Source organism: Macrosteles quadrilineatus, unplaced genomic scaffold (assembly GCF_028750875.1).
Source record: "Macrosteles quadrilineatus isolate MER2022 unplaced genomic scaffold, UCM_ALF_1.0 Scaffold_2__2_contigs__length_208266976, whole genome shotgun sequence".
Classification (NCBI taxonomy): Eukaryota; Metazoa; Arthropoda; class Insecta; order Hemiptera; family Cicadellidae; genus Macrosteles; species Macrosteles quadrilineatus.
Window position 1 is genome coordinate 188,796,473 of NW_026542595.1, and position 21,015 is coordinate 188,817,487.

The following is a 21,015-nucleotide window of genomic DNA, read 5'->3' on the forward strand; positions in this document are numbered from 1 at the left end:
GTGTAAAAAGTAATTCCCTCCCCTATGTTACTATGGTAGTTGATATGAGATCAAATATTATAGCGTACACTGTCTATGGCTTAATTCAACTACATATATTTTTTTCTAAAATGGCTTCTTATCCGTGGAAATAGAATTTATAGATCTACCTTAGCCATAGTCAGCAAAGTTTAAGGATAAAACAAAGATTGAAGTGCAAAATATTACAATTTTAGCTAATCTTGAGTGTTAAGACTGTTATGAAGAGCCTCAAATTTTGATAATAGTGCCTTCTGTATTTAGTTTGATCTTATAAAATGCTACCTATTGTTACAATATACACTGTACATAGCAGTTGACTCATGCACTGTCATCGGGTTGGTGTCTAGACTTGATATGTCGCTCTAGATCTCTCCTTCTTACCAGTACCTTTCCGCACTCCTCACATCTGCAACAAAATGTAACCATTAATTATTAGAAATTCCAATTTCAACAAGAAACCATGACACCATTTTTAGATCTGGAATTCCATCCAACTATGATATAACAGTATAATAAACAGCTATAAAGCACAACAATCATATATGGCCAAGTCAAAGAAAAGTTATATTTTGCAATTGAAGTACATATGTCAATGACATTTGCAAGTCTTGCTACTCTCGTTCCCATCACTTTCAACTTTGGTCAGAGAACTTGCAAAAGAAAATCCAAAGTGCAGTAAGTTACTGATCTGAATGGTAATGGGGTAAAAGGACGGAGGAAAACAGTTAAATCTAGCAAAAGGTACAATCTTTTCTTTTCATACTAAGATGGAACCACAAAGAAGTAAGGCTCAGGGCAAACATGCTTACGGGACGACCCTGCACTGTGAGATCTAGTATAGTATGGAAACTTTCTAGTATGTTGTGGGTTGTGCCAGAAAGATACTTGAGAAGAGCCTGAGCGGCGAGCACTGCGGAAATTCCTATTGCACTGAAATCAGGATCTTCCTTCATCGTGAGTGTTGTAGTAGTATATGACGAGGGGGCGGTGTTGGACTTTGTCCTTTGAGTTAGTGACACGCACCCTGTGTATTCTAAGCCGAATATTATTGCAAGTTGCAAGATGAGTGATAATGTTATGTGGTAATATGTGTACCTTAGTTACTGACCAAGACCAGCTGATGTACTATCCAGGACCACGATCAAGGCCAATGATCAACAGCAGCTGAGTCTAGTTTAGAATAGAATCAACAAATTACCAAGTCACCTTTCTCAGGATCGAAATGGAAACCTTTTACCAGGTGAACACTAAAACCACTCAGCTGCAGTTACGATGATACAGTCACCAGAAATTAGTAGAAATGAGTAGATTTTTACCGTAAATTGTAACATCAGAGTATTTCCTCTAAAAACAAAATCTAATGTTCTGAAACTTTCAAATTGAACTAAGTGTTATCACAAGATCTGGGATGTGAGATTAACAAAATCACTACAATAAGCTATTTCCGAAACATTCTGTCCCATTTGCTATGTATTGGCTTCCTCCATTCTCAACCCCTATAAAGTGAAATAGTAGACTTACTTATAAGGAGTATCTCCCTCTGCATGTAAACGCACGTGTTTGTTGAGGTTGCTGGGATCTCCAAAAGGTCTAAGACAGTATTTGCACTTCAGAGGTTTGAAGCCTGTGTGTGTCCTGAAATAAAAAAAATCTATATATTTAACCTAATAATACAAACAATTCATTAGATACTGACAACTGTGTGTTTCTATCAATATTTCCTTGGGTTAGAAAACAAACCTATTTGTTGGATTGTTGACAATTGATTGTCATTTAATAAAGTTTACGTTATGTAGCTGGTCTATTTTACTGTCAAAACTATACGTTAGGATTAGAATGAGGACGTGATCTTATTTTTATTAAAGACAGACACACTTTTCCACTTTGACAATACGCATAGTGTAAATAGCCCTCGGGTTTTTTCAGCTTTGACATAATGTATAACAAAATCTGCAATAAATATGCATTTTAGGGTTTGCACGTGATTTTTGAATTTTTTTTCATTCTACTCGAAATCTGCATATGTTGATCATGGGTCCATAAGAATGAGATTCTGGATCTCTGATAGTTAGTCCAATCATTCATTGTTCATCATTTTGTCTAAGTCAATGAAGATCACGTACTTATCTTCGTCTTCTACTGGTTTCAAAACTTACTCTTGCTGCTAGTGGCATTTTATTCAACCACGGAAAATATTATTGAATTCTGATATTTATTTGTATCCAACCCAATACTTGCTTCATATTAAACCACGTGTTGTTCGTTTATATTCAATTAACAACATGTACACATGATGCAAAATATCTTGACACTTGACAAATCGCACTATTGAAGTAAGATTTACTGGATTTACTAAGCAGCTTTGCAGTGGCGGATCTTGAACAGTCACAAGGGGGGGGGGCGAAACGGGGGGGTTCCGGGGTGACCCCCTGAAAAATTTGTGCAAACAAAGTCTCCTAAATGGCAGTTTTATAGGCCTACCATTTCTTTGTCCAAAGTTAGTGTGACAAATTATTTTATGCAATGTGTATGCACTACTCTATGCAGTAAAAATTATATATGTATGTACCCCTGAGGGGGGGGGGTCGCCCCCCTCTGGTCCCACTGCAGCTGGGTTAGTAAATATTCTTCATAAGAAATGCATTTGGATTTTTAATGCCTGTGGAGCAAAGCCCGTGGATTTTTATTACAGGAATTGGTGAAAAGGGCCGTCTACACAAAAAATACTTAATCTTGACACATCTTTTGTAAACATCCGTCCATTATTAACGGAGGAGTAGTGCTTCGTAGAAATCGCCTTCACGGGTTATATATAAGGACTAGTTGCTGTACCAGTGCTTTGCAACGGGAAGATGTACTATACCACCTAATCCAAACATTTGTTAGGTAGTTCCAATTTATAAACAAAGAGAGCCACCAAATCTAATCGTGGTGTATGGAATAACCCCCAGCAGGGTCCGGGGGTTCTCTACCAGAAAATGTTTGCTGTATTAACAGCAAATATACTGTATTTAAATATACTGTATTACAGTATATTTAAAAGGAAAAGCCATCGGCCTTAGAATATTGTTAGAAAGAAGGATCAGATTAACAACTGATACACCCAAGAATAAAAAAACCCTCTGGTGTTGATTGCTCGCAAAATGTTTATAAACTTAATATTTCATTTTTCCAAGGGGGGGGTGGTTATAAACTCGTATATTTCTACTGGTATTTCCATCTGAAGTACTCTTGGAGGGGTAGAATTATTAAGTTTATTGCATTGTGAATCTTTGGTGTTATTTCTAAGGTGAGTTAGTTTTGTGTTTTTTCTTTACTTTATTAAACCTCTAATTTAATATTTAGACCCTTCCTACACCATAAAAAGTTTATCTTACCTTATATGAATCTTCAGCCCATACTTTCTGGAGTACACTTTGCCACAGTAGATGCAGAGATGCCCTTGTTTTGATCTGCCCAGGTTACTGACCAAAGTTTCCATCTCTACTGCCTGCTGATCAATCATAGCCGTGCTGTTCTTATCGTTCAATGCTATCGAGGAGAACGAATGCATTTCCATCTTTGATAAGCTCTGAGCTGCGTATGGAGAATGTGAAAAAATCAAATTACTCGGTACATGTGGTAGAGAGCTAGTAGTATATTCTGTTGAGTCGCTTTTTGGAATTTTCAAAGTCAAGTAAGGCTTGAAAGCAGAATGCCTCTCGGAAACTGGTTCTGAATGAGGTCTTTCTATCTCTTCAGATTTTAGGGTGAAGAATGCTGGATCAGATGACGTTGAAAGATTGCTGTTTTCTGGAGAATTTGGACTGTTGAAAGCTTTGGGGTGATCTTTGAAGTTAAAAACACTTTTCAATTTTAGTTCGCAAAGTTTGAATTCACTAGTGGGAAGACCCTCTTGTGTTTTTGACAATCTCTTCCACAACTCAACTCTTCTCATTGTTCCACACTCAAGTGCCAGATGGATCTTCAGAGGGTTTGGGAACTCGAAATATTTTCTGCACCGATGACAAGTGTAGTTTTTCTCTCCTGAAACAAGAAAGTTTTTAATGTATAAAAATGATGGTAGGAAATAAAGTTATACATTCTTCTGATAGAAAACTAGAAACAATATTTGGAATTGTATGTTGATTTATTGAATTCTGTTAATTTATTTACAGTATTCTGTCTTACAAGTACAAATATTTGATGTATTATTTTTTTTAAATGAGCTCTTTAAATTTGGTTCCTTTGGAAAACATTTCGTAGGTTATTTAAACATGGTTTTTGCTCATTCACTAAATTCGGGTTTACGAGTATGAAACACAAAGAAAACACCCGTATGGATCATAAACATAAACAAATGACGTTTTTGACCAAAGGCCATGCTGCAGCGCGGGTAGCGCAACACTACGTCACAGTTGTGGATAGTTGTACTAAACTCTTGCCCTTAAAATCTTACAAACAGCCAGCATGTTTATTTACCTAAAACATATGGAAATGGTGATGGCAATGAATTTATCAATAAAATCTATCCACTATAGTGTGTGACGTCATGGATCCTACAGCATGGCCTGCTTTTTCTAGTAAAAAAAAACATATGTTAATTAATTACCTAACGCTATTAGTATAGGGGTTTTGTTTACTTTCGGGCCAAAAACGTCATTTGTTTATGTTTATTATGATCTATACCGGTATTTTTCTGGTATTCGTGAGTATAACATATATTGACAAATAATCCTGCAGCACTACTCTAAGAGGCAAGGAGGCAGTATACTGTTAACTGTAAGATGCTAGACACTGTAATATTGACCGGTAATGCCAGACCGGTTATTTGGTTAGAGCGCAGGACTTCCTGGAGGAACAAGGTACAATCCCACAAATAAGGAGAAATTTCTCTGTTTAGGGAAACCTCTCAACTAAAAGCCATGATCATCAGTACCCATCCCTCAGTACCTCATTAGTTAAATGATATAATCTACCTATACATAAATGTTAAATGTACCTTGTATATTCATTGGCGTAAGAAACGGTATTCCAGCTGCTGCCAAGACCTCCTCATCAAACCAAATGCACAATTCCTCTCCAAGCTGAAGTTCCCGGACAGTTTGTAAGGTTACATAGTTAGTAGCACTGGGGAAGGAGTCTGTTCGGCTGGCTACACTGGTGGAGACATTTTGTACCCTATGCACCAACGTGTTGTAGCTATGACAGTCTGGGGACACTCGGACGTGACGTAGCCAGCTCCAACAGGGGGTGTCTTCCATAGTCAACTCTCCGTTTTTGTTCACTACAAGTTCAATCTGAAACATATCAAATTGATAATTTGACTCTTTTTGTACAATATGCACAGCTAATCACTGAAATAGGGATAGAACTGGAGGTAGCACTGAATGAGAGAATCAAGAGATGTTGGGTGCCATATTTACTATGGGTAAAGTACATTTTGTTGCTGTTGTCCTAGGATGCTTGGCACGAGCCCAAGATTTTTATTCACAGGGGTTTCTTAGGTAAAATCCATTTGTGATTTGGCGGGATTTGAACCCGGGACCTCAAGAACCGAAGTCTCACACTCTACCACTAGACCTCCTGTACCAGGGGTGTGATTATTTGTTTGTATTACCTTTTGACTAAAACTGTATTATGTTTGGTTTATTTCAGCTTAACGTAACCAATCAGGGGTAGCGGATTTTTATCCCCCTGGAATTTTACTCCCTGGGCAAACGTGACGTCACAAACCAGGGGGTAAAATTCCGGCCGCGAAACTTTGAGTTTCGCGACATCAGCTCGATGGATTAAACGCGGAATTAAACATAAATTTTCACGGTTGTGAATTTAATCAGAACACATCAAATTATAAAAACCTAGAGTGTACGGCCTGGATTTTTACCCCCGAAATTTTACCCCCGGAATTTTACCCCCCGGAATTTCACCCCCGGATTTTTACCCCCGGAATTTTACCCCCGGAATTTTACCCCCCGGATTTTTACCCCCGGAATTTGACCCCCTGGCCAGATATATAAATTAGTGAGAATGATTAATTATCTTCATTCTGTTTTAATTTAATAGTAAACATTTTATTATTAAGTAGCCTATATTAATTTATTTGTAACATTAACTAACCAAACAGGTTTTTAATTTTAATTTTGAGATTCTAGTATTAGGATTAGATCTTTGAAGCTAACAGTTGGTTAATATGACGTATAAACAATCAACTGAATGATAATTGTTTCGAACATTTCTTTACAAAATAGATATATAAATATAGGCTACTAAGTAATGAAACGTTTACAATTAATTAAAAACAGAAATAAGAAAATCAATCATTCAATTTCTAAAATCTGCCATGGGGTAAAATTCTGAGGGGTAAAAATCCGGGGGTAAAATTCCGGGAGGTAAAATTCCGGGGGTAAAAATCCGGGGGTAAAAATCCGGCCCGTACATCTTCAGTTGTCTAAACGCTAGTTATACGGACAGGGGGTAAAATTCCGGTTTGTATCGCTAATCTAATTAATCACGCTCTGACTATTTTCATTAGACTTCCAAATCTGCGGGGGTAAAAAACCGGCCCCGAACAAACTTTTGGCCACTCAGGTTACTACGTCATAGTGACGTCAGCTTTGCTCAGGGGGTAAAATTCCAGGGGGATAAAATTCCGGCGACCCACCAATCAATGGTTTTATTAATACTTATGAAGTCAAACGGGGTGAAGCCCGTGGGTAACAGCCAGTTTCAGTAAAGATCCAATCAGTCAAATAGAAATTCACAATGTCACAATGCATGATTGAAAATCGTAAAAAAATAAAATTAGGTAATGTTTTCTAAGCTCCAGTACAGGAAATGGCATATTTTATATTTAAATTCCGCGTCCTTTAGCACAGTTGTATTTACAACTTTTATTCGCTTACTAATTAAATAGCCACTGTTTGAGTATAGCATCACAAATGTTACTGTACCATAATAGGGTCTGGTTTAAAGTTGTATTCACTTAATCGTAGATTTATTCCATGACTCTAGAATTTATTGCGGCCTATAACTAATTAAATAATGTACTACAAAAGCTTCCGTTGCTGATAAAAACGTACACAAATAGTACATAAACATAATATAGCTTACTTTTAATTTACGATAATTATATTTTTATACAAGATTGTTTTAGTCTTGCATGGTTAATCAAGAGAAGTGGTAAAGAAATTACTTTTGATGGTAAAAAAGACACAAAAACTGCATAAAATTCTGATATAAGATTAATTTTAATAAACTAGCCTTCAAAGCAAGAGTAGGCAATTCAGAGACAGTACCTGTTTTGCCTCCGCTGAAATGAAGGCAACAGAACCATTTATTTACCATGTTTAGTAAATACGCCGTTATAATCATTGCAATGGAGATGTTTTATTTCAAATTGAAAATGATTATTTTAAAATATACTTACCAGGTTATATAATTTATTACCTTACCTTTACCTTTACATTGATAAACCTTTTAGGGAATTTCTAATATATTTTGTTTGAGCTCATTATTTGGAATTTGAATATGTACCTACTATTTATATCGTACATTTGAAAAATCTATATTTTATTATACCTGGTTCTAATGTTTAAAACCTTAGGTTTAAAAGCTTTAGAAACAATTAAATGAACTTTGTACTCTAGTTAAGATTAGGGGATTTTACTGTAACTAAACGAAACCCATCAAGGCAAAACAAAATCCTACCAAGTACTAGAAATCAAAATATATTTTCATATTGTGCTGAATATTCGTTACTAAAATATTTAAATAATCACTATCGAGGCTTATATGTTTTGAACCGATCCCGTCGATGAATTTTCGAATGAATAATTTTATTTATAGATCAAAAAGTAGGAGAAACATCGCATGCATGGTTGGAATGAATACAAATTCAATATAAGTAAGAGTTAAATATGCAACTTTTAATATTTATCTTACGGTCATCAACATTTATGATGAATCAAAGAGTAGGCCTGTAACTTAATACGTATTGTTGGACGAATCAGACAAACGTAAAACAATATCACGTATTTTTTGATTTCACTTACGGCTAATTACAGTATTTTATGGATCAAAAGAGCAGTCAAAATATCACACGTATTTTACCAATGAATAACGTTCCGTAAAAATACCAAGTAATAATAGTTAAACTTTAAACATATCGAGAACAAAGATTTTTATTATCGTCTAAATTAAAACGCTCGATTCTTGAATTCATATTTCATTCAAAAGAACGCACAGTTCAAATAAATGCAAATAACATCTGGAAAAGTAACATTTTAAAATAAAGATATTCTCCTAAATTGTATTTTTAAACGTCCATATCAACTAAACTTGTAAAAAAACGTTTTATTAAACAGGGTGCGGCAAAAGAACCGATCTATTTTCTTCAGCGCACTGTTCAGCGACAGGCCGTCTGAGGGTGGTGTGAGTAGACTTGTTGGAAAGCCTATACATATCTGTATTGTTGTATCTATGCCATTTTTGTATTCATAGATTATTGAATCGTATAAAAAAAGTAATGAATCAGTTATTGCAACTCAGTGGTAGTTTCGTGTTTTTTCTGTTATGTTGACATGGAGAGGTTTCGTCGTGATTTTCTTTATGGATAATTAGCAAAATTAAACAGATTATTTTTATAATTAGGGATGAAAATTAACCTCAAAATTCGTGTAACTGAGCGGTCAGACTGTTTGGCAGCCGCTTGTTTTCGGGCGGGACTACGAGAACTGTTTTCCACAGCAGCACGAACTCTATCGAATGTTATTTGTTGGGCGTCCGATCTGACTTTGGACGGCTTGTCAGCTTCCTTTTCACCTCAGAAGTCGTTGTTCTAATGTTAGTAACCCACCACATTATTGTTTTACGCAACGGAACTTCTCCATGTCGCCGTAACTCAAAGAATGCATGAAACTGCCGCTGAGTTGCAATTAATTAATTCAATACTTTTTTAAAATGACTCCATAACAACCGCACGTAGCTCAGGCGACCACTGCTCTATGGCTACAAAAATGACATTGTGTAGGCTTTCCAACGAGCCTCCCACTCCTCTCAGACGACATGTCGCTGAACAGTGCTCTGCAGAAAATAGATCGTTTGTTTGCCGTACCCTGTATATTTAAGTTAAAATTTGCACCAAAATGACTGACGACTCCAATACAACTTCCAATACAAATCGTGTTTGATGAATGAATTATATGTTTAATTGCCCATATTAACACTGTTGACTTGTCTTAATAAAGACTTGCAAAATACTCTACAACTTATAAAACAAAAACATATTTTGATTAAACTTATTATTAATCATCCAAATAGAATTTTTTACTTCTAAAAAAACGGACAAACAGATGGGTTAAACAAGATAGTTAAACAAAATACACAAAACAGTTCTTAGTACGGTACCAAGACTGACAAAATAGTTTACCACTTACGAATTTTCAAATTCAATGCTCATCAAAAACTACGTCGACTCTTACCTTATTTCTGTCCAGTTTTCCAGTCACGACGTCTTCCAAAGGGATGGGCGGGGAGGCGGTGTAGGCTGGGACGCCCTGGGCGGCCACCACCAGCGTCTTGGCACCCCGGGCGTCTTGTGGGCGGGGCAGAGACAGCCGCCCAGCTAAGTGCTGAGGGATGATCGGGAACATGGGGAAAACCGTCATAAACCTCTGCAAACCTCACACAGTAAAAAACCAACACCACTTTGTGAACTTTGACGAAACTAAGATAACTTGAGTTCAAACCACTGCAACGACCTGTTCGCTGCCGACCCCAAAGCAAAGTGCGCCTCCATCATTGACAACTCATTATATATTAGTTTGTGCTATCAGGGGGAGGGGCGCCCCATGATCCACCTTGCAGGGGGAGGCTGGGCCCTCGCGGATTTAATAAATATAAGTTGGTCTTTAAGCGAACTAATTGATACGTCATGGTCGGGCAGGTTCGGGCCACGTGCAGTTTTGTGGTTTGTGGTTGGTGGTTCGAGGTGTGGTTTTGGGTGGATAAATGTTGGAATGGTTTGGGAATATTTGTGTGTGTATTTTCTGAGATCTCCTAATTCTTGTGTTATTGAGTCTGGTGCTGTGGATTTTTTAAAGTTCAGTTTCTAATATTTTGGTGTTTTTTTGTTTTTTTTTTGGGGGGGGGGGGTCTGAGGGAAATGCAATAATCGGGGGTTTTGTACAAATACACTGACGTACTTAAAGCAACTGTCTCCTTTGTAGACCGCACAAGACATGGTTTTACGACACTTTTAGCTTACCAAACACCATTATTAAAAATAGCTTTTTACAATGTGAACAACTCATATGATTTCAATTGGATGCTTTATCTTTATTACATTTTACAGCTTTTGGATGGGGCTAAACTTAACGGACAACTTATTGTAAGCTATAGCATTTTTTAAGTACACATCAAAGACCAAAATAGAGGAAATTGAACATCAGTATTATTACGAGGATAATTTTCTTAAAATACAAAATTGGATGAAACTGGCCCATATAGAATGTGATGACTATATATAATCAAAAGCAATGGTAAAATCAATTCTTTAATGTACTAAGGACAGAACATTTTATCATGTTCATGTTAATGATAAATTTCATACACGGTAGAATTGGAATGCTTAGTAATAGTAAACACATTAAAAATAAGTTTCATAGGTAAACCATAAAAAACCAGGTAGGCCTATAGTTTCAATAAAATGGAAACCAGTTAATCAGAAGAAGGGTTAGATGATAAAACAATTGATTGGCCTGTAATATTTTGATATTTTATATTCCAACGAACAGCTCCATTTTGATAATACTGTACAGATACATTTGGACAATTTATGCAATACATTCTTGAGACTAATGCTGGTAAAATTTCGAATGGTATGTAAGTATAAGATTAAAAAATATATAAAATTGTAATAGAGCTTAACCATTTTCTAGTTTCTTTAACTTAACCGCTCAGATTATTACGGACCAGTTTTGTCTTCCGAATATTTTTTTCGGGAATACTATTTCCAATTTATATGGAATTTGTAATACATTTTTAAAACCAATTCGAAATAGAATTCCATATTAGCCATGCGTAATAACCACATAAAATTACTCTCCTTAAAAATATAAAAACCTAAAAAATGTTTGTACATTTTCAAATATTTGTTCAAAATTGTATATTAAGAATAGTGTACATCTACACATGTTGACAAGTCGCTACAGTTTTAATCGTTGTAAGAGTCGCAAACGACCAGATTGTTGGTGGCATGTTTGGCCACTTGGTCACGTGGCCTGCACGCGTGCTGCCACCCGCCACGGCACGCTTCTCTCTCCCTCTCTCCTTCCACCCCATTGGTGTTTGTTGACTTACCTGTTCGATGAAATCTAAGTTTCAACTCTTTCATTTACCATTTTCACTTTCCAGTTCTTAGTGCATAAGGACACATTGTCCGTGTTGTTACCATCATAGTGTTGTTTTATAATTGAAAAATTTATATTTTGTTCTTTACAAAAACATTGAATAATCATGTAATCTTAATAATTATTAATTCACAGAAAAGATCAATCTGATTGTGCTGTAGATACACTAAATTTTGCTCCTTACACAAAGAGGTTGATTTTTTGAATATGGCATTTTACAGTCATTTTGGCCAGAAGAATAACAAACGTTTTGAAATAATTAATGACTCGGTCTACTTCTTTGTTCATATTTTCTAGCGTGATTGGAACGTGCAGATTTCTACTAATGTAATCTTATATAATCATAAACAATAACAACAATAATAATGACAGTACGGTAATAGTGTTGAATGATAGCTCAAAATTAATAATGAGATAATTAATAGAATATGCACTTGTTAACAACCAGTAAGAATTTGTTTACGAAGGTTTACAGTAGATATAGCCTAGACAGACCGTACACAGTCAATGTAGGCGGTTGAATTTTGGAGATGAATTTTAGTTTTTCTGGAAAAAAAATATCTTCGTCTACTCATTTGAACGAACTGTCTCTTACCCAAAGATGAACAACAATTTGACTGAAGGTGTGAGATGAATTTTAGCTTGCCCCGAAGATTCTTGTAACGCAATCCGAAACGTAAGGTAAAAGTATTTTAGTATTTAGTACTTTCATTGGACACTGGACAGTTTAACTTGACTTGATAACTAGTTGTTTTTTTTAATGTTGAACTTTTCTGGAGGCAACAGACTAAGCAAATTTCTATAATTTCTGTTATAATCCATGACATGTTTTACAGATTATAGACTTTTACCATTGACTATTATTTTACACAACCAGTACATGGATAAATTTGAATATTTTCTATGCGCATATTTATATTTGAATTTTTTAACATTCTTCGGTGGTTAACATATTTAGCACATGTGTCAATGTTTTTCGTTGTTATAATATGTAGTTTTTATTGTGTACTGTTTGTACAAGGCCTACGTATATTTCAAAATATTTTCAAAAAGTAAAAATCGTATCTTATAGTAAAAGTCATGCCAAATTATCCACACCACAGTGACATGTCCACACCCTCATCCACTCACACACACGCACACACACGCACACACACACAGCAGCAGGTGTACCACACGGCTGTATGATTTTCAATTTCCTCAGCCAAAGCCTCTTGTTATGAAATATGACACCCTTATCTCTTATCGTGGTGGAAATCCTCTTTGGCCTGGGGCATGATCAATTAAACAATTAAAAGAATAGGCTCTAATCCCGGCGATGTTATCCTCTCCAGCCCTAGTCTGGCGTGAACCGTTGTCAATGTGGCCTGTGGGGGTAGCTTGTAGGGGAGGGTTAGCAGCTGGACTCTCCCAGGTTCAACCACTTGTCGTACACCCGTGACTAGGAAGTAGTGGGTACAGCTGACCAAGGAGCCATAGACTTTGTAAACATATTTTGGCGAGACATGCCTCAGTCGGTGCTCTTAGTAGTGATTCCACAGTAATAGCTTAACGGATTCTGTGTGTCTTAGTTTGGAAAAGGAGTTGAAAGTACGTAAAACGCACCGATTCAAACAAACATGATTGATTAGAGCTTTGGAGTTGAATTACAACTCTATTCACGCCTTAATCCGTTTGTGATTAAGAATTATTTTAAACACTGAAATTGTGGAATTAAATGGTTATTGTTGGTTGAGAAGTAAATCATCATTTTGAAACATTGTTTGTTGACAGTAATGAATAAAAATTCATAAACCTACTATCCTTAGAATTGGCATTTTGAGGTTACATTTTACGTTCTGAAAGAAAGAATACGAATAATTTATTGATATTTCCATGAAAACATATCAATAACTTTATTCGCATAACTTAGACACTTAAATCAATCCAAAGCAGAGCCGGAGTTGATACAGCAACGGTTATAGAATCTTTTTTTCTATAATCATTGACATAGTTTTAGAATAAATAATCCATGATAAAATGTTAGATTAAAATAAACCTACCTCATATTTATGGAAAATATTGTATTTTATTTCTTTGTATCAGCTGACTGAAATTATGAAATTTGCAGTTTAGCAGTTCTTCTTGTTTACATTTAAATGTCAAAGCAAATGTAAACAAACATTATTAGTGTTCTAATCGCAGCCATGGAGACCAATCAATATTTACTTTTAAAATGTTCACCTCAGAACGTTTAAAGCCAAAGGGGCAAAGTCCACGGTCAGTATAGAAATGTGAATTGTCCTATAATGGTCCTTGGTATGATAGCTATATTTTTGTAAAACTTTAGCCCAGTTGGTTCAGTAGTTCTTGCACCTATTAGTAACACACATACAGACAGACACCATAAGATTTTTATAACTATTAGTGAACGGTTGGCTCATGGTGTTTAAATGGAACATCTTTTCGTGTTGCAACAAATTCCTATTGCAATATCTGAAATTAATCATTCAGAATTCATTTCGTGGCTTACGATTATCCATTACAAACCCTTTCTAAAACTAAACTTAATTATATTTGATCGTATATCCTGCATAACATACGAGTATATCCGACATGTTATTACGTTCTTACACCTTTCTAAGACTATTTTAAGAAATAGTCTTAGAAAGATATTTGATTTGATAAATATAATATTGATTGCATTAAGATTCAACCGATAATATATTCTCTTGACAATTTGGATGTTATAAGGTAGCACTCCTTAGGAAATAAACAACACAATATTATGTCATTCGAAATTTATTGTACAACCTATATCTTACAAGGCTAGCTCTAAACATAGGAATTGTTACCAAATCTACTATAAATTTTTGCTTTGATTCAAAGGTTTTCGGTTAAAATAAATAATTGAACTTATTGCTTCGTTAGGCACCCAAATGCTAGTCCACCATTCGCTGTCCACGAATGCGATCTGGAAAAAATCACATGGTAATTTTCACCAGGAAGTAGATGGAATTGGAATATTTAAATTAGCCTATATGTTATAGTTTTTTTATTTTAGGTTTTTTATTCTTTATTTCATGTATGTTGGCTTTGGCTTTGGATTTGTAGTTCTTACATGAATCTGAAATGTTCTCTGATATTTAGCTAATCTTCCTGTGGTTTATTTATGTAATTTAGTAACAACGAACAATTTTGCCATTACAAATTTTTGAGTTTGTGATAGATATGTTGATTTAATGTGTATCTTTGAGATATTTCTCTGTTATTTTTTTTCAACATGTTTTCTATGTATTTGGTAAAATCATGCAATTCTTTTATATTCACGTACATTTTCTTGGACACAGATTTGAAATGAAGAAATAAACACACATTTCATGTATATTAATAAGTAATTAATTATATTTAATGATAAATTGTTTTTCGTGTCTTAAAAATTAGTTCTAAGCTAGATATTAGCTTAATAATAATTCCATGTTATATACCGGTATATAAACGTACGCAAAAAGGCAGAAATGAAAGTAACTACGAATGTAAAGACACATTGCTCAGGTGGGTTAGTCAGCTTTAATTGACAACTTGTAGATAGTTGTTATAGTGTAGTATCTTCAGTTAAACTAATTTAATGAGGGAAAATAGTACACATATTCAAAAAATGAAATTCCTTCGAAAACAAAAAAACCCCTTGAACTTAACTTAGTTATCTGAACATTTGCAACAATCTCATCCCTCTTTGACAGAACTCTGTGCTGTGTAAATTACAGGCCAGAAGTATGAGATAAGAACGATGATAAAAGAAGAATTTATTGCAAGGGTTGAGATCTAGATAAGGTCACGTGATGGCTGAGAACGTACCACATTAATCTACATAGGTTACTGAACCACGGTCGCTAGTAATACTGTTAGTTATGTCCATTTCACTTTCTAAACTGTAGTGAGCTAAACAGTAAAAATGGCCCAAAAGCTGGCCAAGCGACGAAAACATATTTGTTTTCTACTGTGTACCCTACCATTGTAATGAAATAAATGAGTTTTACACTAATTTCTAATTGCATCACGTATTGAGTCATTTCGACTTGAACACACCAAAGTGATGTTTGGTAAAAATGTAATTTTTTGTTGCCTAATTTGACTTGGAAATATTTCTTGGCAGAACGTTGCTTATATTGTTCTACGCTGGACTTGCTTTTTGTCAAAAAATGTCAATTCAAATCAAAGATTTTTACTGCAAAATTAAATATACGTTACAGCAATCTTGATAAACTAATAGTTTACATGTAGAATACGCTTAGACAACAAGTATAACAATTCATCCTAAAAATAATGAGTAAAAAACAACACTAATTAACCAAGAGCCATGGCGTTCGTGAAATACTACTGTAATACTTTGAATTTCATTATTTGACGGTTAATTTATGTCATTTGAAACATTTTTTTAGATAGTTTCCCTAAAGATGGGTTAAAACAAGTTTCCATGACGTTTCGAAATCTGGAATCGGATGGTATCTTCGTAGCTGAGGAAGTACCTTTACTGCCCAAAATACATTTGACACAAAACTCAACGCTATCTTACTACTTTTAATTTACCCTCCACCCCTGTTTGATATTCCGTCCGAATTTATTCAAACCCCACCGAAAAGAACCACTTGTGCCACTAGAGCGCATCACGGACCACCACAATGGAAATTAATATTTTTCGAATGAACCCTTTCCGATTTGTAATGAACCCTGGTAGGACAATAGACTGACAAGATAATGAAATACGCCTGCGTCAGTGGTGTAAGAGGGTGGGGGCCTTTGAGAGGGGGGATCAGTTTGTTGGGGGGGGGGGGGGTTGGAAAATATGCTACGCTAAATTGAGATTAAATGATTGTATGATCGCGACCGCCAGCTGAAGCGGGCATTGTGTTTGGTGTGTCAAGTCAAAATGTGGGGGTCCTGACCAAGGAGGGGGGGGGGGGGTTGTGCACCTTGCGTTCTATCCCCCCACGCTGCACGCGCCCTTTAATTATGCGTATTGTTGGTACACTGCGGCCCGCCGGCGATACGTCATACGTTGCCAAAATCTGAGACGCAATGTGAGAATTTATACACCTGTTGTACACGTTTGGAAACATTTAGAAAAAATTTGAGATTTTCGGCTATTTTTTGTGAAATTATAAATTTTCAAAAGGTATTTACGATTTTTTCAAGACGTTGTCGGTTAGCACCTGCTATATAAATTTTGTATAGCTCGAGGGAAATATAATTTTCTATACAAGAGAAGATATCATATTATGAGTTTCTTATGCATTCTTATCTTATTTTTATTCATTGAGTGTTTAACTTTTTCCATATTTCTGAAGGCTTTTAAAATGGTGGTTGTTGAATCTTGAGGTAAATCTTTTGAATTTAACCATGGATAAGAAATGTCCAAACTCATTGAAATTTGAACTAGCGGAAGAAAACTGTAAGGCATGCTTCTTTCTGGAATATTTTTGTTGTTTGTTACAACTTATTCATGAATATTTTACAAGGGTTAAAACTATTTTATCCAAGTACAGTAAACATGAATCGTTTGTCGTGTGGTGTTACAGCCAAGGAGAAAATGGTTCACTATAAACTGCTTTATCCTTAAAAAATGTAGATAGTAAATTGAATTAGTTAAACGGTAAGTTATCCAAAGTGTAAGGTTGTTGTGGTTAGTTGATAGTGTGAGCTAACAAGTGAATCAGCTGGTCGATCCTGACAACACGAACACGCTAACTTCACAGTCTGATCACAGGTTAAAATATACATCCCAGTTAATCACGCGGTCACCCGAAACCTTCGACGTTTCACAATATTCGCAGACCTAATACATCCTAAACGAAAACAAATTGACTCACTATTTAGCAAATTGATTTATTGTTTGATTGTTTATTGATGTTTTTTGAGGCAACTCATTCTTTTGATTTTCGTTTATTTTCACGAATATTGGGTTATTAAAAGTAAAATTTTCGTTGAACAAATTCGGCTTTAATTCTGAGCTACGTCTCCCATAAGTAATTTAGGCGAACCTCAAAGGTAACTATTACGTTTGCCAACCTAAAAAAAAATTGTCTAAATTTGTTTATAAATATAGCAAAGGAAATGTTAACGTCATGGGCATACCAGAGACTAGAATAGACTTAGTAGTAACTTAGAAAATGAACAATTTTGGTGTAGAAGAGCTTTGTTTCCAAAACCAACGGTGAGTGTGAAATGTTTTCTACGTTATATTCAAACAGTAATAGTATGGAATAAACATTGCTGGCAAAATCTGAAGATTGGCCCAATCCCAAGTGAAGTCAATTATCGACATAAATTAAATTAATGTCAATAAATAAAAACAATATTGACGTTAGTAACAAGACGAGGGTAACAACCATTCCCTTGCAAAAAATTTAATAAAACCCAAAACATAATGGTTTTAAATCTATTAATATTCTACATTTATAATTTACATCACAGCCGCAATCTCTGTACCCCTATCTACTACAGGACTACATAGACCATGTACCAACACCCGGTGGGGGTCGAGCTTTGTTTGTAGATTACGCGACTGTTTGTTCGCGGGGGTAAAAAGCGGCTTGGTTTAATCCGCCCTCGATTGACCCGGGCGTCTAGTTAGCAAGGGGTGGGTGGGGGTGGGTGACAAGAAATTAAGCTTTAGAAATCGTTTTTGTAAAATACATCTATTTTTGGGTTAGTTGTCATAAGTCATTTTAGTTTTGGATGACAAGTGGTTTTGATGCTCCCGAAAAAAACCAATTCGATGTAAATGATTTGTCTAAAACGGCAAATTTGCTTTTCATAGTCCTATTAAGAATTGGGATCAAAATATTTACTTAATTTGGTCCATAAATATACTAGAAGACTGTATGAAAATTATGCGATTACATTTGAGTAATGTTGTCACGTATATCAATTTTATCTTCATTTGTGTCATCGATGTAATAGGATAAAATTGGACATGGTAATACGTATGTTTCTCATTGTAAATGTTTCCGCAAAATGTAACTGGAAAAAAGTACCAGCATGAATAACAACTACACTCTCTATTGTTCTTTGCCTTATTCAAATTACCTGAAAAATATTAGTTCATCCCTCCTCGCATCCAGTGACCGTGCATCAAAATAGTTTGAATATAAAATTGAATGCGTATTTATCATATTGACTTATTCACATATGAACGCACATACGGAACAAATCGAAGTATTTACTCAAACCTAGCTTCAACATAAGTAGATACTAATCAATAGTTCGATTATGGTAAATTAACCAATTTTTATCTCTTTTAAAACGCACCGCATCAACTGCAAATCCACCACTCCATCAAACGTAATTCCACACCTGAAAACGATTACGCAAAACCGCACCGATAAGAGAGTTGGGCACAACAATGGCGATTGATAAGGCTGCATTGTTGCCGGGAGATGAAGATATCGGTCAGCTGGGGTGGGGATGGGGTGGGAGAACACAGGTGGTGGATGTGTACTCAGCCGACGGCCGCAGTTCTGGCGCCCATTATCTCCCGCCAAAAGTAACACCCCCTCGCACTAGACACTGTAGCCGAGTATTTCCGCGCGTTGTGTCAACATTTCGAGGCTAAGTACTCTGTCAGTCTGTGCTCGAGTGAGTCACCGGTTTTGATGGATTTGGTACTAATGGGGTGACAACTGGGACTAGGTTCAGATTGCTCCTTAGGTTAATAGGTTAGGTTATGTTTGAGCAAGGGTATCGAAACTTAGCAACTGAGGTGGGTGTTGCACTATGGATAATGCACGCTGTTGAGATAGGTCAATAAATGCTATTGTTGAGAATTGAGAGCTTATAGTCGTGCAGTGTATTTATTTTCTCTACAATGTTACATATATAAAAGTATATGAGGTAAAGTAATGGTGGACAAAATAATAAAAATTAATATTTCAAGCGATCATAAAAGATTTAGATATTTTTTTAGTGACCCTTATTTTTATTGGTTCTTGGGTTTCTAGCCACCCTTGGGCTTAGAATAAAATTATGCTACTTCATTTTAATCAAGTTTCTATACTGCAGTATACCATAGCTAAATTGTGTGTTGTCGGATTTTCGTATATCTCTTCTGATGCTTCTGCTCAATTTTGTTCAGAAAACAAATATAAACGAGTTATACAAGCGAGAAGGAACTAACAATTTTAAAGAAACAAGAAAATAACACGTTTGTATATACAACGTTTGAGGTCAACATTATACTCCTTGGGCCATGATTACTTTTGCACCCGTACAAAAATGTATTATAAGCAACAAAGCAACGCGGTTTGTATTCATGGAGTGATGCAAAACTCGCAGGCTGTCATCTCCCAACTACGGCCTTTTCTGTGGCAAACACCAAATACCTCCGTCTTTGGCATTGTACATTTGAATGTTTTGGTACTATTAGACGTACAACACGAAATACGTACGGTATTAGCTTAACGTCTGCTCAAATATTCTCACATAAACATTATGTTTAGTTATAAAAATAGGTTGGCAACACTTAAAGATATTACAATTATTACAATCAGCTGTTGCAGTGTTTCCCATTTCGTTCAACGATTGGATTTAACCTAACCTAAAAAGGTGCTGCGTAGTGCTGCACTCAAGAAACCTTTCACGCACTTTGCACTCGTGTTACACATTATATTTTTCCTACAGTTACTATAAATCAATAATAAATCATATAATGATGTGAATAAACCATAGCCTTGTCCAACCATGACTAAACCAGTAATTCATCTCGGTTAATTGATCGTAACCACTATACAATTAAATCCTCAAAATTAAATACCGAAGATTATGGAGAGGTCGAAAATACCACCGCCAACATTTGACATTTAAAGAATAATAAACATGTAGAAAACATAATCTATTGCTGGTGATCAAAAGACTTTTGGAAAATTTGGACAGCAGCTGAGAAGTCCCTTAATTAATTTTTGAATACCGTAAATGTTGACTATAAAATGAGAAAAATATAACAGTAAAGAGGTGGCATAAGTTTATGACGATGTATAGAGGAATTGCTGAGATTCAAAACCAACAGAAAATCGCCATTAGAAGAAACATGGAGGATTTTATAAGTCATCGATTTATGTCGAAAGACGACAGAAAATTTGGTAAAGTGGTTGTTTGATGGATAAATATTTGTGGAAAATGGATTAAATAAAGAGGTAACACCAATTTATAAGATCAAAAGTGATTCCGACATCTGTAATACAAAAGTTGAGCAATGGACGCGTATCCTGCATTGTCGGTTGGCTCGGTTGATGTTGATGTTAGCATGGGTTCGATATTTAAATACAAAATGAGAATGGAAGCGATGTTTTTCTATTCTAATTATTGATTTTATTCATTAAGCAAAAATAATACCTATATATACTATGGTGATGAGTTAATATGTTCATACATAATTGTTTGACATTAGTGTATCTCCGAGACAAACCGGAATCAGGATCAGGAACCTAATCCCATTTCATTTAATTACCAACCCATTATCACAATCGAAAACCTTCTCCGTTTTTGCTCACATTCATAAGTCCTGTAGCTTTTGCACATCCACCCTCATAACCAACTCTGCAGCCACATGTTGCGGTCACACACTCGC

The 21,015-nt window shown here is 35.5% G+C and overlaps 2 protein-coding genes across 2 annotated transcripts in view; both read right to left on the reverse strand.

The window, feature by feature from the left end:
- Nucleotides 1-277: 277 nt before the first annotated feature.
- LOC128985225 (zinc finger protein 728-like) lies at nt 278-11,343 on the reverse strand. The gene is made up of 6 exons (XM_054404613.1): nt 11,212-11,343; nt 9,483-9,674; nt 5,003-5,300; nt 3,399-4,047; nt 1,543-1,656; nt 278-427 (listed from the first exon to the last, which is right to left on the reverse strand). The coding sequence occupies exons 1-6, from the start codon at nt 11,341-11,343 to the stop codon at nt 340-342; spliced, it is 1,473 nt and encodes a 490-aa protein (XP_054260588.1). The 3' UTR covers nt 278-339.
- Nucleotides 11,344-14,194: 2,851 nt separating this feature from the next.
- Nucleotides 14,195-21,015, reverse strand: part of LOC128986979 (radial spoke head protein 3 homolog) — a 38,285-nt gene continuing 31,464 nt past the window's right edge. The window contains exon 10 of the mRNA XM_054407618.1: nt 14,195-14,364. The gene's annotated coding sequence lies outside the window, so the exon portion shown is untranslated. The remainder of the gene's footprint in view (nt 14,365-21,015) is intronic.